Raw genomic sequence first — 27,412 nt, 5'->3', positions numbered from 1 at the left:
AAGACATTAACATACAAAATGGTTCAGCCCCTGTTTAAGACTTATGGTCAAGATATATATCGCTTGTGATGTTCGTCTGCTTTTGGGGTTGGTGAGTCGGTGTGTATTCGTTTATTGGTTGATCATTTGATGAGTTGGGTAAAAATTGAAGAATGTTGCAAGTTGTAATGTAAGTGATTGGTACATTAGACTAAACCAAGATACATAATAACCGGTTAACACAGAACCACATCTACCACCAACTTAGTAAAACGACAGTCGTTTTGGGTTGTAGTAGTCAGCGAGGAAGAAGAACTCAACTTTCTCTTTGATCTCTGTTGTGGTCAAATCGTCGGAGTTGTGATTGACGGCGAATCTGGTGATCGACGATGGAGAACAACACGGACGTTTCGATTCATGATTTCCTGGAGCGGATGCGTAAACCCTCCGCCGGCGATCTCGTTAAATCCATCAAAAGGTTCTTCTCTTTCTATTTCGCTGCAGATGAGGATAGTCATGTGTTTGTTTAGCTTCTGTTTTCTATAGAATAATAAATAGCAATATCTAAAGCTTAGATTTTTACTGAATACCTATGCTGGATTTGACTATGTTCTTCCATGATAGCAATATCTAAAGCTTAGATCTTATTCACTGTTAGGATAATAATACTTAAGTTGAGGAGGGTAGGTGTTTTGTGGGTTTACATTACTTCTTTTTCTCTGGCTTCATAAGACAATGTGTATGTGTTGCAGTTTCATTGTTTCATTCTTGAACAATGAGCCAGACCCAGAAAAGGATTCTGCTGCAGTTCAAGACTTCTTTTCCAAGATGGAAGCTGCTTTCAGGGCTCATCCACTTTGGTCCGGTTGTTCTGAGGATGAACTAGACAGCGCTGGAGATGTGAGTATCATCAATGTCCTTCTCTTTCCGTTTGCATCTTCTTGCCTTAATCATTTTCCTCTTAAATGTACACGCAGGGTTTAGAGAAGTATGTCATGACAAAGCTGTTTCCCCGTGTCTTCGCTTCAAACACCGAGGATGTTATATCTGATGAGAAACTCTTTCAGAAGATGTCCTTGGTTCAACAGTTCATTTCTCCTGAGTATTTGGATATAAAACCAACTTTTCAAAACGAAACATCCTGGCTGGTAAGCTGATCTAGCTCGCATATAGTGTTCCATCTTCTTGTTAGTGTTGAATATTTTACTCTCTCTCCTTTCCGCAGCTAGCTCAGAAAGAGCTCCAGAAGATAAACATGTACAAAGCTCCTCGTGATAAGCTTGTGTGTGTCCTTAACTGCTGCAAAGTGATTAATAACTTACTCCTAAACGCTTCCATTGCTTCTAATGAGAATACGCCTGGAGCGGATGAGTTTCTTCCTGTCTTGATATATGTTACAATAAAGGTATTTTTTATTGTAATGCATGTTTTGTTTGTGCAACTACGTGTGCTAGCGCTGATTCTGTACTCTCTTTTCGCAGGCTAATCCTCCACAGCTTCACTCAAACCTGTTGTATATACAAAGATATAGGCGTGAATCTAAACTTGTTGGTGAAGCTGCCTACTTCTTCACAAACATACTCTCTGCAGAGTCTTTCATCTCAAATATCGATGCGAAATCACTTTCAATGGATGAAGCTGAGTTTGAGAAGAACATGGAATCTGCACGGGCACGAATCTCTGGTTTAAGCAGCCAGCCTACTGCACCACCTCCCCCTCGTGATGAGTCCACCGTTCATAAAACTCAAATGCTGAACCCCAAGAGAGAAACAACTCTTTTCCAGTCAAGATCGTCTGATAGTCTCTCTGGAACCAGTGACATACTCAACGCCAACAGTGAAATACCAGTGAAGAAAGTTGAATCCGTATCTGATTTGGAAAACAAGGGTGCTTCAAGGCTTCTGAAGGATACGGAGGCAAGCAAAATCTTCCAAGAATATCCTTACTTATTTGCAAACGCTGGTGATTTGAGGATAGGAGATGTTGAAAGTTTGTTAAATAGTTATAAACAGCTCGTGTTCAAATATGTGTGCCTTTCCAAAGGATTGGGTGATGCAGCAACAACATCTTTAGCTTCTTCATCAAGTCCACCCTTGCAAGCTTTGTCCGGTTTTGATACGGCTAAGGAACCTGAGGATGAGCATACAACATTATCTTCAGATGTAAGGGAAACTGACAGGAGCGTTGATGATCTGGTGCGAGCTCTACAGAGTGAAGGGGAAGCTGTTGTTGATAAGGTCTTAGATGTAAAACAAGAAGAGCATACAGCAGTTTTGGCAGAAGAACAAACATGAAAAAGCTGTCACAAAAATGATTTGATGAAGCAAGGTCCAAAAGAGTGAGTGTGTCAATTCAAGTACACGGACCTGCAGGAGATGAGAGAACCCAATGAATCAATTTGTAGGAAACATAGAAAATGTTTCTCTTCTTGAAGGAATGGGGCCATCCGAAAAATAACTTTACAATCTTTTTTTTTTTTAAATAAAATTTTGAACTATATTTAAAAACTGTGGAAAGCAAGAAAGATTATTTAAAAGTAGTAATTTATGTTTTGCTAAACAAATCTTGTATAATTTTATATTCAAGTTTGTTAGCAGACGTGTATAGATACATAATCGTTAATGGCTACAACATGGAATCAAGGACAACATAGACGACTAATAAGTGGACTTTTGGGTGTGTGTGTGTGTGCGGGAGTAATTATACAAGATTTGCCTCTTGATTCCATGTTGTAGCCATTAACGATTATGTTATCTCTTGAATGGATTGCCTCTCCTGTCGTGGTTAGCTTCAAATTCATCAAAAGAGTGCGACCTCTGGAACTCAATCGGAGGAACTCAGTTCAGCTTTGTTTCTCTCAGTTCAGCTTTGTTTCTATATGCAAACATATCATCTATCCATGAGAATCAATGTGATCTACAGAACATTTGAAAGTCAAAAAAAAAAATTACGTAATATATCTGAGACATAGTTTGTAACGTTCCTAGCTTGAGCAATTCATGCTTTATAAAAAGTTTAGCAATGAAAACCAAGAAAAATTAAAGAGAGCGAACAACAAACTGTTCCAAAGGCATAAGACTGTTTAAAAGGTTACAAAGGCATAAGACTTTCAATGTGATTCGGGAAAGCCTTGAAACAACCAGCATGAGTGGAACCTTGTACTTCGAAAAGCTTATTTAAAGGTGAGAGAAAGTCTTGAAACGACCACTTGTGTTTATCTGTTGCATCCTCCAAACTCCACAATCTTTTATCATTATCTTCATCAATACAAGCTAATCTCCCCTCGTAAGATATCAGCAAATCCCAAGATATCAGCATATCCCAACGAATGCGTGTGGGTAGTTTTATCATATGGAATATTTCAGATCTCACATCAAAGCTCATTACAACCGTATCATACCCTGGACGATTACATGCTAGATAATATATCACCCCCTTGATGCATCGACCAGAAGCAAAATCTTGAACACTATGCTCAAAGTTAGTTTCGACGGTCCTCCATGATTCTTGCCAGGTAAAAACTCGGCAGACGTAGCATGTTTTTTTTTTGGGAAGGCAAACTACTTTGTGTTTACCTTGGACTGAATCGTATCCTAAAAACACCTTCATGTGTTTGGAGCTCATTTTAGGTTTGGGTAAAACTAACAATCGTCCCATGGTAGGGTTCCAAACTAGGGGTTTCCGGGTGTCTACATCTTCAATGCAGATCAAGCCGTGCACAGAATCCATATGGGAGAAATAACAATGTTTTCCAGGAACTTTTGTAGGATAAGGATGAATAGGCTGAGAAGAAGAGTCAGACCTGATCGAATTCACAAACACATTGTGACCTTTTATTGAACAGAGTAGAAGACTTGGCCGTGTAGTTCCAAACGACTTGATGAAGCATGGATCAGTGGTGGTTGATAACCAAAGCTTTGACACGCAACGAAACCTCCCAACGGATTTGGCAGGCAACCGAAAGAGAATCTCTGAGGTTAGATCGCTGGGTAAAGAAGAACCTAATGTCGATTGTTTCTTCATCTTACGTGAAGAAGACTCTCAAAACCCTAATTTTTTCACGCTTGGTTGCTGTCGACCTTTTCCTTAATATTATGATGAATTTATGATATACACGTCCTATTAAAAGGTACATTAAGCGGAAAAGATAAAGAGTTAGCTAAACTTATTTTTGATTAATTCATTTTCTTTATTTCTGTTTTCCATTTTTTGTAGGGCAATTGTCAATAATAACACATTTTGAAGTTTATGTCTCAAAAATGACAATAGAAGGAGAAAGCCACAAAAATGACATTCATTAAAGGGTAAAATATCCCTAATACCCTTGGTTTAAAATTAAACAAACAAACAAAAATAAATAAAAATAAAAAAATGATTTTTTTTTTATAGTTTCAGATTATATGTTTTCAGATTCGAAATTTTTATAATTTTTTTTTTGAATGTTTTTTTGAATTTTTTTTCAAATTTTCTTTTTATAATTTAAAAATACTTTTTGAAACTGTTTTTAAAATTTTTATTTTTTATTTTAGTATTTATTTTTTATAAAATTTGAAACATTAATTCCAAAAGCCCACCTCTTAACTCTAAACCCTAAGGTTTGCATTAATTAACCCAAGAGATATAAATGTATATTTACCTCTTTAATGAAACTTATTTTTGTGACTTTGAGCCTTGAATGCTATTTTGGGAACAAAAACTTGGTTTGGTGCTATCCTAGTCTTTTTCTCTTTTTTTTTGTATCCTTTTAATATTGAGAAATTAGGTGGTATAACCAAACAAAAACCCCTAATTCATTATATAACCAAAATCATCCTCTCTTTCCTCTTCTTTCTTCCTATCTCTCTCTAACCTCTTTCTACAAAACTAATTTAACTTTTTTTTATGGTTATATCACAAATAAACCCTTTAATATTTACACTACTCTGCTTAGGTTTGGGGAATGTTGATGAAAGGTATTTTGCGAGGTGCATACACAGAGAGATGGGAAGGCTTATTGAGGATAATGAGAGATTTGACAAGGGGGAAGATGCAGTTGTTCCTTATAAAATATATGTTTCAAGCAGCAGTGTATATGATATGGAGAGAGAGGAATAGGAGACGTCATGGAGAGGCTGTAACTCCATCGATACTCTTAGCAAAGTTGCTGGATAAAAACACGAGGAACAAGCTTACCATTATACAAAGAAGAGGTGATATCAAGATGGGAGAAGGGATGCAGTATTGGTTTGCTACAAGATAGAAGTTTTATAATTTTTGAAAAATCTGTGAAGTTGATATAGGAAAGGGATAGAAGTTAACACAAAAGTTTAGGAAAGGTCACATGATGTAAAAGTGTCTTTTTCTTTTGAATTCAATTTAATATTCAATTCAAAAAAAATATATATTTACACTACTAATTTTTATTTGACAATATACACAACAATGTTTTTTTTGAATGATTGTTTGAGGTTCATTAGACTGGGTCTCTCTTTGGCCTTCGACCCTTCTTGAACTTTCTCAATGTTGGCTCCATTATCACCGATCTTTCTTTTTACTCATGTTCTTCCTCCGTTTTTATCTGCTATAGTAAAATACCTAACTTCTCTTCTTTAGCCTTCTCAGCTGCTTCTGCAAGTGTTATCTTCCATTCTCGCAACCATTTCTTTGTTTTCTTCTTCCGACATCTTTTTAACTTCTCTTCTCTGTTTCTTTGGCTTCTTCTCTCAGGATGAATGATCTCGCTTCATCAGCCTCTTCAGTTGCTTGCGGCAGCCGCTTCAGTAGCTCCACAATTTTGATGTCGTTCTCATCTTTAAAAGTAGCAACCTCTATATCGATTCCATTCCTTGTCTTTGTTTGATTGAGTCAAGTACTGATTTTTTTTCTTTCTCTATTCTCAAAGGAAGACGATTCTACCTTTAAGCATTTTACTTCAGATGTTGTTTTCTCCATATTCACATTGACTAGTTCGAAAAGGAACTGCAGTTTCCAATATCTGAATGGGACTTATCCTGTAATGAGATCTCCCTGATTGCAACTAAATCGTCCGTTTCCTCCTTCAGCTTGTATGTTCCCATATGATCATCCAATTCATTCAAAAAATAATCAAGGAGCAGCGCTGAAGCAAAAGATGAAATTAGCACCAATCTATATCCACCAGAGGTCTCTTACGAACCTATTGCAAAGAGACCACTTGAAACCATTGCATCAGTTGCAAAGAAACTCAGATTATTATTGCGCCATTTCTCACTTATTAGTTAGTGAAGTACACAAGATTAGTTTCAATACAATAACCCATACAAATTAACTTACTACGTATAATGCTTGCTAGTTACTAATTGCACGCAGCTTTTTTTTCACTGTATGACTACCATTGATGAAGTTGAGAGGGAATCTAGCTGGTATTGCATTACATGTATCGGAGAGATACCTATTGCATCTAAACAAATCATTGGTGGTATATGTATATATCATTAGCTATCTCTCCAGATAGGAAACTCGACAGCTTTGAGAACATGTTCCCATCCGTTATTAACCATTCCTTTTCATAAAAATTGTTCATGTATGTATCTTGTTTACATTCGTGATCATGAATTAGGATTAGAATAAGATATGGCCTCACAAATCAAACAGAGGTCCAGTCCCAAGTAACCGACTAACCGGGCCAGATTCGAGAGGAAGGACTTTAGAATTGTGATGCTCTTATGATTTTTTAATAGCTTTTTCTAACTATCTTTATATCTTGAATTGATTTGTAAGACTCCATTAGCTCATCCTATTTACCATGTCTTGTAAATCACAACATTAGTCTTGTGATTGAAAAAACTTTTACTGTTTACCATGTTGCATACTGAAAGCATGAGTATCTTGAGATTTAAGAGAATGCTTTAGTAATACAGGAGCTTATTTTTTGTTCTTAAAAAGACTAAGGAAAAAGGGCTAAAAAGAAGTAACAGAGAACATCCACCATTTAAGAGCTCCTAGAATCACATTCTCCATTTTCTCTATCATGTGATCCTCACCTTCCACCTGGATTTCAAAATTGTTCACACACTAAATAACTTATAATCACAATGTAAAGATCCTGTTATTTAGCTCTTCGGTTACTGGAAGATCATTTTAGTTTTTTTGCAAACAAAGAGACCACAAGAAAGAGAGATAAGCATAAGAAAACTCTATAAAGCATAGCTTTTACTTGCAAACTGAAACCAAAAGGAAGTAACAGCAAGTAAAAGCTGTTTGAATTTCGGATATTCATTATAGAAAAAAGGCAGTAACACAAAGTTAACTTGTTCAGCTCATCCTCAGCTTTCTTCTACGTCATCTTTTAAACCAAATCATGTCTCCAACTACTTACTACTTCTGTACACCCCAAAAAGATCGTCCATGTACTTTACGGTTATGGTTTTGCTCTGTGTTTAAGTCATGTATGTTCATGAATCACCTTGCTTTTTGGGCGATAACGGTTATTACATTCACCTTATCAAGAGTAACCGGTTCTGCGTTCATGGAGCTAAGCGTTACTCTCACTTTCGTCATGAGCATGGAGAAGACAATTAAAACTGTGGTTATCTGAATGCAGAAGATACTACACAGTGCATTAACAAAACATAATAACTCCTCTTTCCATAGTAACATGTGCTTGTTGCCGAAGTGTTTGAGTATAAGAGAGTGGAGCTTGACGGTGGTGAGTAAGAGCACGGTAGGGGCAGCTAGGTGTGATTTCAACTTTTTTCCATGAACGCTGCAGCCGCCTTGTCCCAGTGGGCCTCTACAAATCACGCAGTTGGATGCGAGCTTGTTGGCTGTGGTGAATGTTCACCTTCGGGACCAGGCTGCCATTGAGTTTTACCGGAAATTCACAAAAAAATTACGTCGATGATCATGGATAGATGGGATCACATTTTTTATTTTTTTTAACTTTCATGATCAATCTATCCATGAGAATGTGATCTACAGACCATTTGAAAGTCGGAAAAATTACAATATCTGATGCTATTATATCTGAGACATAGTTTGTAATGTTCCTAGCTTAAGCAATTCATGCTTATAAAAAGTATTACAATCAAAACCAACAAAAAAGACTGAAAAACATATTGTTCCAAAGACAAGACTTTTTAAAGGTTACAAAGGCATAAGACTTTCAATGTGATTCGGGAAAGCCTTCACGCTTTGCCCAAATTTTTTTTTTTTTTTTTTTTGATAAGTATGTGAATTTCATTTATCAAAATGAGAGAGTTTGTACTGCTACAAAAGTTTTAAAAGGAGAAACAATCCCAAGCCAAAAAAAATAAAAACAGGGGAGAGCTTTAGATAAGACTGAAGTGGCTGCGATGATCCATTACTCGTGGGTCAACCAGATACTCATGAAGTTTTTGAAGTTCCTACGATGCTTCCTTGCCAATATAGCATTCCTCATTTGCCTGTCAATCTCTTTAAAACATACCTGTGGTGGTGTTGGATGTCCATTATGCAGGCGCTGATTCCGCTCACGCCAAATTCTGTAGATGACCGCTTGAACTGTTAACTTCCGGAGGGTAGGGGGACAGTGTGTAACCCTCATTCCAATCCACTCGAGAAGGGCCTCCCAAGTGTGGAAGAGGACAGGTCTGTACCCCAGTCTCTTTAACGCTAGTTTCCAGATTTGCTCAGCAAATTCACATCTAAGGAAAATGTGGTCTCGGGTTTCATGGTAGTGATTGCAAACACAACAGCATGTGTCTATCTGAAGTCCCCACGAAGCCAAGCGAGATCTTGTTGGGAGTCTGTCTAGCTGCGCTAACCACATCATGAAAGCATGGCTCGGAATGTGACCTTTGAACCAGACCCTGTCCGCCCAAGCTTTCTTATGTTCGCGGGGTCGAAGGGATTCCCATGTGTGCTTCACAGAGTAAGATTCCAGTTTCGTATCATTTACTTCCCAAGAGAAAGTATCAGGAGAGCGGGAATGTGACGGCAGCAGAACTGAACAGAGCATTATTTGGAATTCCTCTGCTTGTGGGGATCTAGCTGGACGAATCAGCCAGCCATCTTCAGAGCACGCTCCAGCGACGGTGGAAGTTAGTTGAATCCCTGTTTGCGATGGACCTGACAGACCGAAGTGCTTGATTAAGGGACCGAGATCACACCAGTTGTCAAACCAGAAGCTAGCATTGCATCCATTTCCTAATCCACATCTGATAAATCTCTCCGCAAGAGGCCGCAGCTTGAGGAGAGCTTTCCAGGTCCATGAAGCAGTTGCGTTCTCGTCTAGGCTCCAAAAAGAAGCATCTTTAAAGTAGTTTTCTTCCACCCATAAAGCCCAGAGGGATTTAGACTCACAGAACAGTAGCCAGATCAGTTTTAGACAGAGCGTTTTGTTCCAAATACATAGGCTCCTGAATCCAAGACCACCTTCTTCACGTGGTAAGCTTAGCTGAGACCATGACACCTTTGCTGCGGCTCGTGTGGTGATGTTGCCATTCCAGAGAAACCTAGAGCACAGAGATTCAATCATTTTGATGCATCCTTTTGGAAGGATGAAAGAAGAGAACCAGAAGTTTATGGTGCTGTAGATGACAGACGAGACTAAGACGGCTCTCCCCGCATATGAGAGAGCACGAAGGGACCATGAGGAGAATCTGTTCTTTAGCTGGTCTATCAGGGGTCTGTAGTCACAAATTTGAAGTTTACGGTGCATCAACGGAAGCCCGAGGTAGCGAACCGGTAATGAGCCAAGGGAGAAGCCAAATCTTGATATTTCATCAGTTTCTGCCTGGCTCATTCCAGCAATGAAGAGTTCAGTCTTATCACGGTTCATGGTTAGCCCTGACCAAGAAGAAAAAACCTGAAGAGTGTCTGCGATATATCCCAGTGAGTCCAATTCACCATCGAAAAAGATCATGAGGTCATCGGCGAATGCAAGGTGAGAGACTAATGGTTGATCTGCCTTCGGGTGATAGCCAATGCGCCCATTCCTGTAGTTTGCATTTAGCATTTGTGATAGGACTTCCATGGCTAGCACAAACAGGTAGGGTGATAGTGGGTCACCCTGCCTGAAACCCTTAGAACCTCGGAAGTATCCACACATTTCACCATTTATAGCCACTGAGAATCTAGTTGTTGTGATACACTGACGAATTAGGCTGATAAAAGATTCGGGGAACTGCAGTGCTTGGAAGATTTTGAAAATAAAACTCCAATCCAGAGAGTCAAAAGCCTTCTTTAGGTCTACCTTCAGCATAGATCTTTTTGAGATATTCTTCCAGTTGTAACCGCTGATCAACTCTGTCGCCATTAGCACATTCTCTATCATCAAACGACCCGGAATAAACGCAGATTGTGTATTTGAGATGATCAGGGGCAGGACCTGCTTTGCCCAAAATTTTCCTCTACTATTCCTTCAAAATTGAGACTTCTACAACTGTTTCTCACCGGGTCGTAGAATTTGATATAAGAAGATTTGTAGAACTTGAAAGGTACATAAATAAACTCACCAGCATGAGTGAAACCTTGTAGTTCGAAAAACTTATATACAGGTGATAGAAAGTCTTGAAACGACCACTTGTGTTTATCTGTTGCATCTTCCAAACTCCACAATCTTTTATCATTATCTTCATCAATACAAGCTATTTTCCCCTCGTAAGTCATCAGCACATCCCAATGAATACTTGAGGGTAGTTCTATCATATGGAATATTTCAGATCTCACATCGAAGCTCATTACAACTGTACCATACCCTTGACGATTACAGGCTAGATAATATATCATCCCCTTAATGCATTGGCCAGAAGCAACGGCTTCAACACGATGCTTAAAGTTAGTTCTGACGGTCCTCCATGATTCTTGCCCTGAACCCAAAGTAAAAACTCGGCAGACGTAGCAAGTTTTTCTATGGGGAAGGCACACTACTTTGTGTTTACCTACGATTGAATCGTATCCTAAAAAGACATCTGCATGTCTGGAGCTCATCTTTGGTTTTGGTAAAGCTAATAATTTCCCCATGGTAGGGTTCCAGACCAAGGGCACTTTGGACTTTACACCATTAATGCAGATTAAGCCGTGCACAGAATCCATACAGGAGAAGTAACAATGTTTTCCTGGAACTTCCATTGGATGAAGATGGAAAGGCTGAGAAGAAGAGGAAGACCTGATCAAACTCTGATGACTAACAAACATATTGTGACCTTTTATTGAACATAGTAGAAGACTCGGCCTTGTAGTTCCAAACGACTTGATGAAACTTGGATCAGTGGTGATTGATAACCAAAGCTTCGACACGCAACGAAACCTTCCAACAGATTTGGCAGGCAACCGAAAGAGAATCTCTGAGATTAGGTCACTGGGTAACAAAGAACCTGATGTGGATTGTTTCTCCATCTTACGTGAAGACTCAAAACCCTAATTTATTGAGGTTGGTTGTTGTCGACCTTTTCTTTGCTGTCGACCTTTTTCTTAGGGTTTTACCTTTTTATGTATTTACTTTTTTGCCAGCTTTACATATATATATGAATATTAATCATCTTTTTATATTAGCAATTTAGTTTTATAATAATTTATTCAGTTTTATTAAATTATGATCATAAGAGCATGATTAACCCTATAACCTCAATTGACAATTGGGTTTCTTAGTGATTATTTAAGTAATTAATTGTACTTAAGAACTCTAGTTAAAAAACTATTAGATTTTGTGCTTCAATGGGAGTTTCTTAATTAAAAATTCTTTAAAAAAAATTATTTTTTAAAGATAAAAATTATTTATTAAATAAAGCATATTAAAAGATAACATTTTAAACATAGATTTTAAAATAAAACCATAAAAACAAGGATTAATAAAATAAACGAGAATAATTTGAAAGAAACATATGAGCTCAGTTGTTGTGTTCATCCCGTAAATCAGCTTTCAGTTGTTGATGCATTTGTTTATCACGAATTCTAGTTCGAACACCCATCATATATGATCAAAATGTAGAAAGTGTTTTTAATTTTTTTTTTGAATAATACTTGTGATCAAGGAGTGTTTGGTGAGAAGAATGGAAGGAGAGAATGGAACTTGTTTGGTGAGAAGGAGAGAAGAAGACTTTGTGAAGAAAAGGAGAGAAGAAGACTTTGGTGTGAATGGGACTTGTGACTTGCATATACAATACTTGTTACTTATAGAGAAGGAGAGAAGTAATCTACAACTCATGCACACATACGGACAAACATACAACTTTGCTGACACATGTTTCTAAAAGCCACTTTAAAATCGGTCACTAAAATCCTTACTTAAGGATAGGTAATATGCTTTATATTTAGTTTAGATTTATTTAAATGAGTTATTTTTTTAACAAATCCAGTTATGAAACAGGGATAATCGTGGTCTAACTCACCTTTCTGTAAACCGAGCGAGTTGGAACCCGTTCTTTACACAAAGTCCAGTTACAAATCCTGCGACAAACATGATTAGAATAGTCTGGATATGGAAAAGCTTTGAGCACATGCGTACTTATCAATTCATCAACAAAATAAACTCATTAAATACGAACAACAAAACGAGAGAGTGTACTCACCTCATGAACCAAACAATCTCCACATAATTGTCTTTGGTCCTTGTCAGACTCGACAGCTTTGCGTACATGTTCCCAAAACGAGAGATCAATCTGATCTGTTAAACCGAACTAACCAATAAAATCCAAGCAAAAATAGAGCAAAAAACAAAATGTTCCAAAGACGTAAGACTCTATTTTAAAGGTTACAAAGGCATAAGACTTTCAGTGTGATTCGTGAAAGCCTTAGTGTGTCCAAATTCGTCGTCTGAGATTCCTTCAAATTCGAGTCCTTCAAATTCGAGTCTTCTCCAACTGTTTCCCACCGGATCGTACAATTCAATATAAGGTGATTTGTTGAACGGTACATAAATAAACTCACCAGCATGAGTGGAACCTTGTAGTTCAAACATCTTGTATAAAGGTGAGAGAAAGTCTTGAAACGACCACTTGTGTTTATCTGTTGCATCCTCCAAACTCCACAATCTTTTATCATTATTTGCATCAATACAAGCTAATCTCCCCTTGTAAGTTATCAGCGAATCACAATGAATACTTGAGGGTAGTTCTATCATATGGAATGTTTCAGATCTCACATCAAAGCTCATAACAACCGCATCAGACCCTTGACTTTTAAAAGCTAGATAATATATCACCCCCATGATGCATCGACCAGAAGCAACGGCAACACTATGCTCAATGTTAGTTTTGACGGTCTTCCATGATTCTTGCCCTGATCCCAAGGTAAAAACTCGGCAGACATGGCATGTTTTTCTTTGGGGAAAACATGCTACTTTGTGTTTACCTTGGACTGGATCATATCCTAAAAACACGTTCATATGTCTGGAGCTCAATTTGGGTTTTGGTAAAAATAATAATTGGCCCATGGTAGGGTTCCAAACTAGGGGCTTCAGGGAGTCTACATCTACAATGCAGATCAAACCTTGCACGGAATCCATATGGGGGAAGTAACAATGTTCTCCTAGAACTTTCATAGGATAAGGATAAAAAGGCTGAGAAGAAGAGTATGACCTGATAGAAGGAGTAACAAACATATTGTGACCTTGTATTGAACAGAGTAGAAGACTTGGTCGTGTAGTTCCAAACGACTTGATGAAACATGGATCGGTGGTGATTGATAACCAAAGCTTCGACACACAACGAAATTTCCCAACAGATTTGGCAGGCAATCTTAAGAGAATCTCTGAGGTTAGATCCCTGGGTAAAAAAGAATCTAATGTCGATAGTTGCTCCATCTTACGCGAAGACTCAAAACCCTAAGTTGCTGTCTGACCTTTTTTTTCTTTCTTTTTACTAATATTATAATCTATTATTATAAAGAAATGTGCCTCTCTCCTGGTGAAGCCACGTCAGTAAATCAATTGATTTAGTATCGACACGTGTCCAACATATCCAAAACGCATCACTTCATTAACTCGCTTCTTCTGTTTATTCGTGCGAAAGGAAACAAAACCGAGCCATAATCTTTGGGCTTATGAATAAATATATATCAAGGCGCACCTAAAACTATTATCTCTTATATTATTTCGTCTCGACTAGACCAAGCGTTCTTCTTTACTCTGCGGTTTCTTATGGAAGTCGTCTCTTCTTTACTTCAAAACCCTAATCTCATCCCCAAGATCTCGGTTTCTCTCATCTCCATCACTCGAGCTTCCTCCGACAACGTGACGTCAACACTCGCTTCTGGTGTTATTTTTGCAACCATCGTGGAGATTCCAAAGCCTGATTCGATTTCTGTAGAAGATATTCCGGCTAAATCTCCATTGGAGAGCTCCTTGGCGTCTGAAAATGGAGGAGATGAGAGTGGTTTGCCAACCATCACGATGGAAATGATCAAGTTTATGATGTGAAGTGAATTAATGGAACTTGGGATCAGAAACGGTTCGTAAAGAAGTTAAACAAATTGAGATTTTGTAACTGTTGTTGATTAGATCCTATAAGTGTCTTTTTTTTTGTATATATGCCGATATTAAACTCCTAAACACGAATCTTCACCACACGTCCTTCGGTCCTTGGTAGCACTACAGCTTCAGTAAAAATGGTGAAGAAGCAGTTTTCTGAGCAAAAGAAAAAACCACCACCACTTCTCAAACCTGACTCTGAAAGGAAAACCACAGAATCTGATGGGTTCCTCCTCTAGGTCACGGTCGCACAAGAAACGAAAAGGTATCAGTTACAATGAAACTTCATACAATACGTAAGACTTACTATACTAACTCATATGTTCTCGCCTAAACCTACATTAGCTGAAGATTGGGAGACCCCTCCATGGTTGTTTATTACATATGATTTGTTCATATAATTGTATACAATTCATATTCTAATACAAATTTTTCATGGATACGATGCTTGACGTTAAGAAGCAAGTTCTCAAAGTGAGCTCTGCATCAAAGAAAGCTTATGTGTGCGGAAAAGAAAATTTCAACACACCAACAAGGCGATGGCACTTACTAAACTGATAGAATAATGGTTTTTATCTCTTCCGAACACCTTACTGTTGAATGCAGGCGTTGCAAGTGTCCGTCAACCTCTGCCCATGGTTCCATCAGCACAGAGCAGAGTAATTATTTACTTACCACAATCGTCACATCTATATGCAAGCTCAGGACAATGAAACCTCTATTTAGACATTATAAGTAACATTCACCTGTCACAGGTCTCCGACTAGACAAGAAGCACCAGCCATGGATCAATGAGAGGTACAAAAACACATTGCCACCAAACTGAGGACCACTTGCGACTCTGAAGATCAAAGAGGTATGCATCTACGCCCTACCAACAATGTAGACGAATTCTTTGCTTCAGAAACTCATGAACAAACTTATATAACCCGAATGAAACTTAACACATCTAAACATGACCCCATAAGAAACCATGTAAGTTGTTCGCCCAGCAAGACCCCACTTGCCAAATACAAATTCAACATGTTGCTGTTTTATGTAAAACCAGAGAGGCAATGCGAGAATCACTTATTCATCGACTTACATTTCACTTTTTCCAGGCACTGTGAAAGCACTCCAAAAGGCTGTTGGTAGACATTTTAACAAAAATTTATGAAAGTAAAAGCTCACTAAACTCAGGAATCAAGGAATAAGGCTTCATTTCATTATTAACACCACCTCCTTCCTTAAGCAATCAAACGAATCATCAAACGAAAAGTTGAAGACATTTTTCTGCTCTGCAAAGACGAAAACAAACAGCTTCTGTTGGAATCAACTACAATGGGGATTGTTGTCATGTTTTCAAGGATCACTTATCCGCTGGTTTGTTCCCGTTAATCTCTTTTTTTTTTAATTGATTAATCATTCTCTATTGGATCTTGATCAGTGTGGGGCTGTGCAGATGAGCGACTGAAAGAGTCGAGGAACATCATTTTAAAATATCAAGATAGAGTTCCGGTTAGTTAAAGTTCATGCCTAGATCATTGTGTCGTGGTGATTCGGTCTCAATTGTCTTTTGTGGTCTCCAGTTTTGTTTCTATGATCTGATACACTTTGGTCACTTCTTAGGGACTACCTCTTTTCTTTCTTTTCTTAATTGTTGGAATCAAATAAAATAAAATAAAAACTATTTTTTTTACCTATACAATTTAAAGAATTTGCAAATATAATTAATCCGAATAAAAGAATTGACGATAACCTAGCCTAATGATTGAGTCAACATTTATCTTTTATTTTTCTTAATCGAAGTATTTTGTTACTCAAACGGTCTCTAAAATATTTGACTTTTTGGTATTTTATCGTTTCTTTCTTCATCAAATTCCAAGATTATACGAATGAAATATTTATAAAAAATAAAAGTCGGTATTGGATTTACATTTTGTTATAATGAATAAACCATTATTTTTGCATTATTCAAATTAGTAATTTTAAAAAAGCTAATGAATTTAAGAAATATATATATATATAAGAGAAAAATATTTTTTTTTGAAAACAATCAATACTATTTTTCTAAAAAACAATCAACACTATTATGATGTTTTCATTGAGTCACATATAAAAGACATTTATATTCTATACCATCAAATTCAACACGCATTTTATATCAAATAATTTAATTAAGTAGATAAAGTTATTTGTTTAGACAACAGAAACAATTATTTTAAACATGCAAAATATATCTTATCACATATAATTCTTCCTCACTTAAAACTTTTTAAAATATAAAAATCATTATTATACATATTTCTTGCAAATGCAAACCTAAAACATAAACCACAAATCATACAAAAAAATAATAACTTATATCACAAATAAAATATATCCCGCCCGTAGGGCGGGCCGACCCTAGTTAGAATATATATAAGGGATTATACACGTGGCAACACACATCTCCTCTACCGAACCGGTAAAATGCGATCTCTGATCTGTTAAACCGAACTAACCAATAAAATCGAATCACCACCGACGACGAGAAAAGGAAGAAGACGCGACGACTGAGTGAGTGAGCGGCGTCCCGATGAGAACTCCGGCTCTCCTCCTCCTCCTCTTGGCCTTCGTATCCATCATTCCTCCGTCAAGCGGTCATGGCGAATGGGGTATCCTCACGGAGCAAAACTTCTCTTCTCAGATCCGTCTCCACCCTCACATCCTCCTCTTCGTCACCGCTCCATGTACCTTTTCCCTCCCTCCCTCTCTCTCTCTCTGTTTCTCGCGTTACCTTTGCATAGTTTGCACTTCTGATGAGTCTGCTCGAACAAATATCTCGAAGCTTCTTGCTCAAATATCATTCATTCATTCCCTCTGATTGAAAACTCTGAGGCGTTGATGCATAGGAAGATGTGTTAATATGTGTATATATATATATATCATTTGGATCTAAATTGATTTTAAAATATATATATGTATTGATCATTTAGCTTCAATCCGTAACTGGAAGCCCCATGAATCTCAGGACCTGAGTTGATTCTCTGAGTTTGGTTTCACTGCTGATCTTGTAGGGTGTGGCGAGTCAAGATCCATCAAGAATGAAATAACTCAGCTGGTTCATACTAGTGACGAGTATGGCTCGTTGAAGTTGATGGTTGTTTACAGAAACTCAGAGAAGGTGTTAGCACAAGCCATTGGTGCTTCCAACGAGATTACGATTTTGTACTATCACCATAGTGTTCCTTATAACTATCGTGGGAAACTCCGAGCCTTAAATATATTGTCGTCTCTTCGTCCTTATTTGGCATCTCCTCCTGAAGAACTCCCTCTCAAGCATTTGAAGTCTCCAGAGAGTTTGAAGGATTTTCTTGAATCATCTGACAAGGCTTTGATTCTGTTCGAGTTTTGCGGATGGACTAGTACACTTCTCTCTGAGTTGAAGAGGAATGTCACTGAAGATAACCTTTGGCATGGTGAGTTGACTCTGGATCTTTTATGTTTACTATATGATTTGATTTCCAAAGAGTTTTTCCTGAACTCCTGATACATTTAGTTTACTACTTTGTTAAGGTGAGTGAACTCTGGCGAGTATTAGTTCGTTAGAGTTTAGAGTATAAATTTCCATCTAACATCTCTAAGCAAAATGTCATTTATTTTTTCAGGCTATTAATCTTACCGTGAGATTAGTCTTATTCTGGTATAAGGCTTAGAATCCATCAAATTATTTTACTTTGCTGTCACTAGATTACTTTCTCCCAGTAGTGCATCAATTCTCTCCTGATATTTATTTGGTTACCCTCTTTAATCTTCAAGAATCAGGATACTATATGATAGCAGTAATGGCATATGATCTTTAGTAATTTTTATCAAAAGCTGGGATGTTTGGCTGATTCCAAATTTGCAGGAAACTTCTCCAAAAAAGTTGAAACTGACCGAGTGCTGAAGTTAAGAGGAAAAAATAACCAGAAGGTGGCTGGTAGATTCTCACTTTTATGTCTAGACCTTGTTGATTGTTGATACGTTTACTGTTTGTGTATTGCCTCCATAATGTGCCATTTTCTTCGTGCCCTAGTAGCAGACCATACAAAATGGAAATTGATGTGTAGACTCCAAAGCGGATTTGGTAGAGTTCCTTGGCTTGAGGATTTTAGCTATGTCAATGATACTGCTGCTTTGCAGGAGAATGACAGAGCGAACGGGGGTTCTGGACAGACATGTAACCATGAACAGTTCAAGCAATTCAGTTCATTCCTCTCAAAATTGATTGCCGCCGCAAAAGAGTTTTCCCTGCCTCCTGAAAGGCAAAAATTTGGTCTGATCACAGAAAAATCACTGGCTTCACCATTTACTGTTGGAGAATCTGATTCGTGGACAGCCGTCCTTCAGCTGGCAGGATGTCCACATTGTTCAAAGATTCTCAAGGCTGAAGATGACATTCAGAGACTCTTAAAGATGGAAAATCCCATAGTCTCAGAGGTATGATTCTTTTTATGTCCATATGTTTTAGTTAATTTTGAATATTCAGGTATCTTTATTCCACTTGTTGGGGAGAACTACCTGGACCAAAATGAGTGCGTAACTTGCTAAGTGGGATCGTGTGCTTTGCTTGCTGTATTTATTGGTAGAAACCACTCCGTAACTTAAACTACTTGAAATCTAACAATATAAAGGACAAAGTTGGGTTTTTCATTTCAGAAGAGATGTTGCAAGAAAAATAGAAAATCATGAAGTGACATATATAATTCGAGATTTCGCTTCCATATATAAATCTAAATCTGGTTTTGGGTAAAAGTTTCTGCTCGTTTCATTGATTTATTAATTAATTACTATATTTCCAGTCCATTTATTACTAAGATTAATAATTCTGACCATTTAATACTGTCCATTGTGCATTACTTACATCAATCTTGTTTTCTCTTGTAGCTGGAGGATAACCGGCAGGACCACGAGTCATCTTTGCCTGCAAATAAACCGTCGGTTATTCTTTTTGTGGATAGATCAAGTGGCTCCTTGGAAACTAGAAGGAAGAGTATGAAAGCACTTTGTACTTTCAGGGAGGTAGCTGCACAACATAAAGCGTCTGACATAATAAACTGGGGGAATGATATTAAGTCTCAGAACTCCGTTAGCCAGGCTGATGAAGAATCGGGATCCGTGTCTCTTCAGAAAACTGCCCGAAGTTTTAAGACGATCAAGTTAGAGAATAAGGTCTCTTTTGTGATTATGGATGGGGATAAAAATGTGGCCCTTGATACCATAGCTTCAGGAATGGAAGGCAGTTCCCTGCAGGAGCTACTGACAAACCTTGTTCACAGAAGAAAAGAAAAAAAGTTAAGCTCGATTGCTAAGGATGTTGGCTTCCGTCTATTATCTGATGATGTGCACATAAAAATACTGGATGCTTTACCATCACAAGCAGAAGTTATACCTGGTCAAGACACGTCTTCGGCAGAAGGTTCCAGTGAAAGTTCTCTTGAGCCTAGAGAAGGAGATGTGCAGAACAAGGTCGGTATGAGTTTGAAAGAAAAGGACAAAATGAAACCTCCTGAAAGTGAATCATCCCCCCAAGATGATAAAGAGCAGGTTTCTACAAACAGAAGTGAACAATTAGTAATGGATAAGGCTGGGGTTTATAAAACAAAAAATGTTGAAGAAGAGATCAAGGTATTGTTGAACTCGGAATCGAAGGAAGATCTGGTGCATAGTTTCACGGGTTTATTTTTCTTCTCTGACGCAAACTATAAGTTGCTTAGGGGTCTAACTGGTGATGTAAAGATTCCATCAGCAGTAATAATTGATCCTGCTTTACAACAGCACTACGTCCTTCAAGATGAGTTAGCATTCAGCTATTCGTCGCTTGTCGACTCTCTTCATGGATATCTCAATGGAAGTCTATCACCTTATACACGGTCTGAAACCACTATTCACAAGCCTAAGGAAGCTACAGTTCCACCTTTTGTTAATCTGGATTTTCACGAGGCGGATTCTATTCCGCGTATCACAGTCAATAGGTTCTCCCACATGGTTCAGGCATGGAATCAATCCAGTGGAGAGAAGGCTCCGTGTCCTTTGTGCGAGGACGTTTTGGTCCTTTTTAGCAATAGCTGGTGTGGCTTTTGTCAGAGGATGGAGCTAGCTGTGCGTGAAGTATACCGATCACTAAAGGATTGTAAAGCGATTTTACAGAGAGAATCCAAGAACAAACATAAATCAGGTAATTGAGTCTTTATAATTATGTGACTTAGAATGACTAATAATTACGGAAAGTGAAATGGACATGTATTCCAATTTTCTTCATGGTCTTCTTCTGTTCTGAAGCAGAGACACCAACTAATGGCGAGAATCTAAAGTCTCCATTGATCTACTTAATGGACTGCACGTTGAATGATTGTAGCTTGATCCTAAACTCAATAAATCAGGTACTTTTCATGATAGCTTATCTGATTCTAGTCTGGTTTGTTCTATTGATTATAGTATTTGCATATCACAATGCAAAAATTTCTTCCTCTCAAAACACCTTTAAATATTGAGAGTTTATTTATACACTTTCACCTAGTCTCATTTCAGTATTAACTCGCTCTGTGAATATGTAACGTTGCAGAGAGAAGTGTATCCTTCTGTGGTGTTCTTTCCAGCCGAGAGAAACAAAGTCATTTTATATGAAGGGGAAACGTCTGTAACTGACATAACCGAGTTTCTGGATCGACATGCAAATAACTCTCGTGAGTTTTTCAGTAAGTCAACATCACCATCCTTGTTTATTCACTTTTTACACGTGTGCCAAAATATTATTATATCTGAAGGCACAACATGACGTCACTCACTGAATTTCCAGAGGAAAAAAATAATATAAAAGGAACATAGTTTAGTTCTGCAGGATCTTAATATGCATTACAACTAGCGACCCTGTTTTTTTCGTAGTAGCATGTTTTCTTTCAGGCCTAGCTGGTTTTGAAAACAGCATTTGTTTAATACTGTTGTCATAAGCTAGAGCCTAAACAAAGTAAGTTATGAATCTATCTCTGGCAGGAATCATTCCTACTCTGTCTGGAAAAGGAAGAAAACACTCAAACAAGCTCGACCAATCTTCATCAGCTGTAAACAATGAAGTGAAAGAGAAAGACGTGGATAAACTTGTTGAGGTCGTTGTAAGCAACAGAGATCCTCCTGAAAGAGAGGTAACCCAGGACCAGGTCAGTCCCCAATCGCCTCCAATGCACTCGGTCAAACCTGCTGTTCCTAAAGTGAAAATTGGCACAATCCTGGTTGCTACAGAAAGGCTAGGTGACAGTCCACCGTTTTCAAACTCAAAGATTCTGATCCTAAAAGCAAGCCGAGAATCCGGTTTCATGGGTGTCATCTTCAACAAACGGTTACGATGGTCATCGTTCCCTGACCTGGACGGCGGCCAAACAGCTGAGCTCTTGAAAGACACGATTCTGTCTCTCGGAGGTCCAGTGATGGATCCAGAAAAGCCGCTTTTGGCTCTGAGCCGAGAGGGAGACCCCTCCACGGATCTTGAACTCTCACCAGGCGTGTATTTCCTTGATCACGAGTCGGTGGCCCGTCGAATCCAAGAGTTGAAGTCTAGAGATGTGAAACCAAGTGATTATTGGTTTTTCGTGGGATACTCAAGCTGGAGCTATGAACAGTTGTTTGATGAGATTGGTCTTGGAGTATGGGATGTTGATAACAACCAGCTTGACTTCGCTTGGCCTTGAAGCTAGCTGTTAGCATCTATGTTTCTTGTATCTGACCTCACGCGATATAGTAATGTTTTCTTTTAGAAGGAAGAATCTTAAAAATCATAGATGGTGAAGAACCCATTATGTGGGTAGAAAGATATGTTGGTCAACTGAACACTTTTGCTTTTTTGGGTTAACTGTAACACTTTAAAATGTTTTCTTTACAACAGATGAAATATTTACATAGCTTCCTCTTGCGTTTGTTACATAGTTTCCTCTTGCGTTTGTTATTGAATTAAGAGACAGCAACAGTCCAATGAGAGCATATTCCAAAACGGTCGTTGACTCGAATATAGTAAATTCACAACGCAAATATCCATCATTAGTTGTACAATGCAACTCCAGACTTGTATTCAGAGACTTGCAGCAATAACAAACAGTGAAAAATAGTAGCTTGAGTTCGCCAAGGTTCGGAAACAGCCCAAGGTTCATCTCTAGCTTTTAGTTGATACCAAGAGTAATATATTGTTAAGTCAAAGACACGCATTATTGTTATAAGCTTACCACACACTGACACAAGTATTGACCACTTACTTTGGAACAATTGAGTTTCGGACTATAACAAGAGTTAAACCAATGCACGTTACACTAGTGAGTTCTATGTTCCTTGGAGTGAACACTTCTTTAACATGCTTATCTAAGATAATCAAATCTCTTTCCAAACAGTTCATTGTAGGTTAAAATTCATATGACAAACTTTTCTAGCTTTCAGCTCCTCTATAATCAAAAGAAACAATTCAAAGTTATATATCATATGGATAAAAATGTTTTTGAAATATATCAAAGAGGAAATACATGTGTACATAACTGATAAGCATATTTGAAAGAAAATATACATACAGTATTTGTTTTTGAGAAAGAAGAAAATATACATATTCTAAAACTAAAGTAGGTTATATATATTATATATGCTTATCCGTTATAGTAATATTCCACTAGATGATAATCCACGCGCATGCGTGAAGTGAATTTTTAATAGTAATGTTTGTTCATTAAATGATTTTAACATTTTAAATACTACAATTTTTATTGGTTGTAAAATGACAAATACAAATGTTGGCATCTTAAATGTAATATCGTTGTTGAAGAGTTAATGTATTACAGATTTACAGCTCATTTTAAGATTTCATATGCACAAAAAAATTAAATTTTGCGTCTGACACAAATCACAAAAACCAGATAAGCAACATCGATTGTAAAATGACGAAAGAGGATTATGTTTTATGCTTTCGGTTTGTTTACGATTGACTCTCCGTAAGTGATTTCATTTTCTACCTCTATAAAATTGTGCTTTCATTCTCGTTTATGTTTCACTGATATGAGTTTTGTTTCTTTTTTAACTTCTTCTATGAATTCAGTGAACTACATAAGTGTCAATTAAAAAAGATGGACATCTGTAAAAATTAGCTCCACTCCAGGTACATATCTAAGAATCAAAATTTTGAAGAAAACCATGGAAAACTCTATTCACAGGTTAGTAGTGTTCAAATCTAATATATCAAGTTGTTCTAGAATATAAGTGCAAACTCGAAAGATAAATGTATGTATAGTATATATTCACCAGTTTAGTATAAAAATTATCTAATTCTAAAACAACAAAACAAATTACTTATTTTATTAATACGCTTTTGAGATTACTTAAGAGTGTACCAATAAAAATATATAGAATATTTTACCATTCTAGTATATGTAAACTATGTATAAACTAAGAATTGTTTGATTTACTAAATGATCAACCATATAACTTATAATAAATAGTTCATATATCTCATTCTTACAATTATAATAGCTAGATAGAGTATTAGAGAGAAACAAATATTAGACGAATGATCAAATATCTCATTCTTTTAACAAACTCAAAATGAGGTGATTGAATTTTGTCATGATATTTCATTAAAAGTTTTTTAAGAATACAAATCAAGATTATAATATTTAATCTGAATGAAATAATATATATAGTGCTTTCAATATTAAAAATCACTTCGATTTGAAGAAGTGTATTTCTAGGATTGTCATAATCAAATATCATATTAGAAACCACCTATTTAAAAATAATTTGTATACATAAGAGTATATACATTAGCGTAAGCACATAAATCAAACCAAAACTTTTTGTTTTTTTACAATCATGTTTTTGGTAAATAAATCAAAACAATAATTTTATTTACTTTATTTGGTATATAATTAAACTTTAGTGATATTGACATATATATAGTATATTTTAATATAAAGATTTACTATTGACACTTTGTACTCATATGATTTTAATAACATTTGTATATTTATTGTAATAAAAATTTAAGCCATTAATCACAAAACTTTTAATGTGAGATTTATAAATAAAAATTTCAAAATTAAAATATTAAGATCTCAATAATTTTCAATGCAAATTATGAAATTAACATATTTATATATTTTATATTTTATATTTTATATTTTATATAGTATATAATTTAATTTTAATGATATATATATATATATATAAAATATGAATATCTATTAATGAGACTTCATATTCATATGATTTATGTTCATTTGTATCTTGTTTGAACAAATTAAAGTTAAATCATTAATCACAAAATTTTCAATGTAAAATTTTTACCCTTTTTAGTAATTTAAAGAATTGAGATTATTGTTCTGTAAACTACTAATCAACTTGATAGTTAGTTTAATAAAAAATATAATGAATATTTGTATGGACAATCTAATTTTTCTAAGGATTCTAAGAGTTATACTATATTGATGACACGAAGCTACGAAAACATGTTGTAATGCTCTAGGACTATATATAGGGGGTGTAGTATTATTTTTGCTTCTTGTTTGGTGTTTCTAACCACGATGATGATGAAGTTGGGTTCAATTTTCTGTTCGTTTCTCTTCTTTTTCTTTGTTTACTTTTATTTTCTAGGAAACACAGAGTTCAAAAACATCTAGGAATAAAAAGAAAAACATAGAGTATATTCCGGATGATTTGGTAGTGAACATACTCTCAAAGGTTCCATTGGCATCTCTAGCAAGATTTCGATCGGTATCCAAAGGATGGAATGCTTGATATTAATTCTATTTTTTTAAGGGATGAAGCCCATCAAAATAGCTTGCTATCTGGATCTCTATGAATCGTCTATGTGTTGCACTATTGCATGGAGCTGGCTCATCCTGCCAAATATACACTTAAGTATTTTTTTTTTCCTTTTTAAGCCCCAACTAAATGGCCCTATTAACTCAAAATTCAGCCCAAAAACTATTAAGTAATGATTTTAAAGGCCTGACAATCAAAAAACTAATCATCCTATAGTCACACACTAAACCACCAATTACAACTCGATTATCGTAAAACAAAAAAAAACAAAGAACGAACTCTAACATCGATATCAACGAAATCGTTGAAACCGAAAAGAGATTTTTGAGGGTTTTTGCTTGATCACATCCGATAACCAATGTCTGTTGCGTCGTTTCATGGAGTTCCTTCTCTTGTGGATGAATCCGAGGATGAAGAAGCTATGGAGCAAAACGCGTTTCGAATCGGATCAGAAGAGTATCTTCCGGAGGATTTGCTAGTGGAGATACTCTCAAAGGTTCCACTGGCATCACTAGCAAGATTCCGATCAGTATCCAAAAGATGGAAAGTTCTGATCAATTATTTGAGATTCAAGAAGTCGTCTCAGATCATGTTGATTGATTCTAGGGTTTATCTAGTGAGCATTAATTTACTTGGAGCTCAAGACAACGTTGTAAACATAACAAGTCAGTTTAGCCTCAAAGATCCTCTTTCTAGTTCTTCCAAAGAAGTCAATATTCGTGAGGTTTTTCACTGCCAAGGCTTGTTGTTATGCACCACCGAAGACAGTAGACTAGTGGTTTGGAACCCATGCTTAGATGAAACCACTTGGATCAAACCAAGAAGTTACTACGAGAGATCTGACATCTTTGCTTTAGGTAAATCCTCATGCAACAAGTACAAAATCTTGAGGATTGCTCTGCATGGACCTAGACGTGCTTTTGAATTTATGAAGCCGCGCTTATATGAAATCTATGACTTTACCTCTAACTCATGGAGGGTTGTACATGATGAAACTAAAGACTGGTCCATTCTAGGGTTAGCGCGTCGCGGCACGTGCGTGGATGGAAATACTTACTGGCTTTCTTTTAGTTCAAGTCAACAGCTGTGGATGGATATCTTACTATGTTTCGACTTTTCAACGGAGAGATTCACAAGTATGCATATTCCTTCTTCTGGCAGAATGTTTGCTTTGTCTATGACTAGAGAAGAGCAAAAACTTTGTATGTTAGCTTCTGTTGCCGCCGACGATGTAGATGTATGGATGGCAACCAAGATTGATGGTACTGGAGCCATGTCATGGAGCAAGTTCATAACAGTGAAACGAGTCTATAACAACCACCAATGGATGTTCTTAACTGGGATGAATTACTTGGTGGACGAGGAGAATAAAGTAATAGTGTGTCCTGGTAAATCTTTGGACTCTGGCAGATTCTTACACATTATGGGAGAGGATAAGTGCATACAAGTGGACATGCATGATGCAGGATCTAGATGCTCACTTCTCCTCAACTATGCTCCAACTCTGGTCTCTGCTTCAGATATTTTATAAAACTAAATGTTGGGTTTGCTACTTTATTATATGTTTAATTTTTCATTTGGTCTCTGCTTCAGATATTTTATAAAAATAAATGTTGGTTTATTATATGTTGAAATTTTCATATTAGTTTAGCATCTCTTCCTTTAACGTAACCAAAAGAAACAGATAGTGTAATTTTTTGGTTTAGGTAAGCCTAAAAAGAATACAGTGAAATCGTGATAATAAGAGTAGGTAAGTTCAGACAAAAGTAAAATAACAAGATCATTCATCTCTCTTCTTCCCAGTCTTGAACGCCAAGTAGCAAACCTTATTCTCGGGATCAGGAAATGCTAAGAAGGCTTCTCGGCGAGTTACATCAGCTTGAATATGGGCTATCGATGAAATGTATAAAGGTGACCACATCCTTACACCAGAGAGATTTTTGAGGACCTTCATTGTGTGAAACACACTGGTCATCGGATCTGATGACTGACTGAAAAACTGCTCTATAATTTTCTTAGTGCGGGTTTGAAATGCGCTTCTTGAAGAGATCGTTGCTGCAATGAGATTATCCCAACTCATCTTCCAAATGATCAGCAAGCATTTCAGACAACATAAATTTCAAAACGTTTTCTCCTTGGCTTGATTCATGAATATCGGGACCTGCTTCGTCACCCATGTCAATTAGCTAAGCATATTTCTGTTATATATGCCCCTTGCTAATAATGTAGTGTGCC

The 27,412-nt window shown here is 36.8% G+C and overlaps 6 protein-coding genes across 14 annotated transcripts; 3 read left to right on the top strand and 3 right to left on the bottom strand.

Moving 5' to 3' along the window:
* The first annotated feature begins 265 nt into the window (after window positions 1-265).
* On the top strand, window positions 266-2,537 carry LOC106407292 (vacuolar protein sorting-associated protein 9A). Its single transcript, XM_013848131.3, has 5 exons — window positions 266-457; window positions 732-879; window positions 957-1,127; window positions 1,205-1,384; window positions 1,461-2,537. Exons 1-5 carry the CDS (start codon window positions 369-371, stop codon window positions 2,271-2,273), a joined length of 1,401 nt encoding a protein of 466 aa, XP_013703585.2. The 5' UTR covers window positions 266-368; the 3' UTR covers window positions 2,274-2,537.
* Window positions 2,538-3,069: 532 nt separating this feature from the next.
* On the bottom strand, window positions 3,070-4,289 carry LOC125608674 (putative F-box protein At1g47790). The gene has a single exon (XM_048779111.1). The coding sequence runs from the start codon at window positions 4,000-4,002 to the stop codon at window positions 3,070-3,072; it is 933 nt and encodes a 310-aa protein (XP_048635068.1). The 5' UTR covers window positions 4,003-4,289.
* Window positions 4,290-8,082: 3,793 nt separating this feature from the next.
* Window positions 8,083-11,316, bottom strand: LOC106428834 (putative F-box protein At3g10240). The gene is made up of 2 exons (XM_048779419.1): window positions 10,328-11,316; window positions 8,083-8,137 (listed from the first exon to the last, which is right to left on the bottom strand). Exons 1-2 carry the CDS (start codon window positions 11,314-11,316, stop codon window positions 8,083-8,085), a joined length of 1,044 nt encoding a protein of 347 aa, XP_048635376.1.
* Window positions 11,317-12,639: 1,323 nt separating this feature from the next.
* Window positions 12,640-13,753, bottom strand: LOC125608860 (putative F-box protein At3g10240). The gene has a single exon (XM_048779417.1). It carries the CDS (start codon window positions 13,718-13,720, stop codon window positions 12,671-12,673), a length of 1,050 nt encoding a protein of 349 aa, XP_048635374.1. The 5' UTR covers window positions 13,721-13,753; the 3' UTR covers window positions 12,640-12,670.
* A 3,084-nt stretch (window positions 13,754-16,837) lies between these two features.
* Window positions 16,838-22,288, top strand: LOC125575655. 9 transcript variants are annotated; one of them, XM_048779411.1, is made up of 8 exons: window positions 16,838-17,097; window positions 17,425-17,826; window positions 18,258-18,329; window positions 18,432-18,829; window positions 19,277-20,567; window positions 20,672-20,772; window positions 20,955-21,087; window positions 21,383-22,288. In XM_048779411.1, exons 1-8 carry the CDS (start codon window positions 16,944-16,946, stop codon window positions 22,072-22,074), a joined length of 3,243 nt encoding a protein of 1,080 aa, XP_048635368.1. In that variant the 5' UTR covers window positions 16,838-16,943; the 3' UTR covers window positions 22,075-22,288. The 9 variants fall into 9 exon arrangements, with proteins under 9 accessions (XP_048635368.1, XP_048635367.1, XP_048635365.1 ...); XM_048779410.1 differs by having other exon boundaries at window positions 18,429-18,829; XM_048779408.1 differs by having other exon boundaries at window positions 18,426-18,829.
* A 3,247-nt stretch (window positions 22,289-25,535) lies between these two features.
* LOC106380336 (putative F-box protein At4g10190) lies at window positions 25,536-26,814 on the top strand. Its single transcript, XM_048779407.1, has one exon. The coding sequence runs from the start codon at window positions 25,536-25,538 to the stop codon at window positions 26,706-26,708; it is 1,173 nt and encodes a 390-aa protein (XP_048635364.1). The 3' UTR covers window positions 26,709-26,814.
* The last annotated feature ends 598 nt before the right edge of the window (window positions 26,815-27,412 follow it).

This window comes from Brassica napus, chromosome A5, assembly GCF_020379485.1.
Source record: "Brassica napus cultivar Da-Ae chromosome A5, Da-Ae, whole genome shotgun sequence".
Taxonomy (NCBI): domain Eukaryota; kingdom Viridiplantae; phylum Streptophyta; class Magnoliopsida; order Brassicales; family Brassicaceae; genus Brassica; species Brassica napus.
This window is presented reverse-complemented; position numbering and strand designations above follow the sequence as displayed.

Excerpts from the sequence above, each read along its gene's own strand:
- LOC125575655 (XM_048779408.1), top strand. The coding sequence starts at position 16,944 with ATGAGAACTCCGGCTCTCCTCCTCCTCCTCTTGGCCTTCGTATCCATC. Across the intron at positions 18,330-18,425 it reads AAATAACCAGAAGGTGGCTG|TAGCAGACCATACAAAATGG; the intron begins GTAGATTCTCAC and ends TTCGTGCCCTAG. Across the intron at positions 18,830-19,276 it reads AAAATCCCATAGTCTCAGAG|CTGGAGGATAACCGGCAGGA; the intron begins GTATGATTCTTT and ends TTTCTCTTGTAG.
- LOC125608860 (XM_048779417.1), bottom strand. The coding sequence starts at position 13,720 with ATGGAGCAACTATCGACATTAGATTCTTTTTTACCCAGGGATCTAACC.
- LOC125608674 (XM_048779111.1), bottom strand. The coding sequence starts at position 4,002 with ATGAAGAAACAATCGACATTAGGTTCTTCTTTACCCAGCGATCTAACC.
- LOC106428834 (XM_048779419.1), bottom strand. The coding sequence starts at position 11,316 with ATGGAGAAACAATCCACATCAGGTTCTTTGTTACCCAGTGACCTAATC. Across the intron at positions 8,138-10,327 it reads AATTTTGAAGGAATAGTAGA|TGGGCAAAGCGTGAAGGCTT; the intron begins GGAAAATTTTGG and ends AAAAAAAAAATT.
- LOC106380336 (XM_048779407.1), top strand. The coding sequence starts at position 25,536 with ATGTCTGTTGCGTCGTTTCATGGAGTTCCTTCTCTTGTGGATGAATCC.
- LOC106407292 (XM_013848131.3), top strand. The coding sequence starts at position 369 with ATGGAGAACAACACGGACGTTTCGATTCATGATTTCCTGGAGCGGATG. Across the intron at positions 880-956 it reads AACTAGACAGCGCTGGAGAT|GGTTTAGAGAAGTATGTCAT; the intron begins GTGAGTATCATC and ends ATGTACACGCAG. Across the intron at positions 1,128-1,204 it reads AAAACGAAACATCCTGGCTG|CTAGCTCAGAAAGAGCTCCA; the intron begins GTAAGCTGATCT and ends TCCTTTCCGCAG.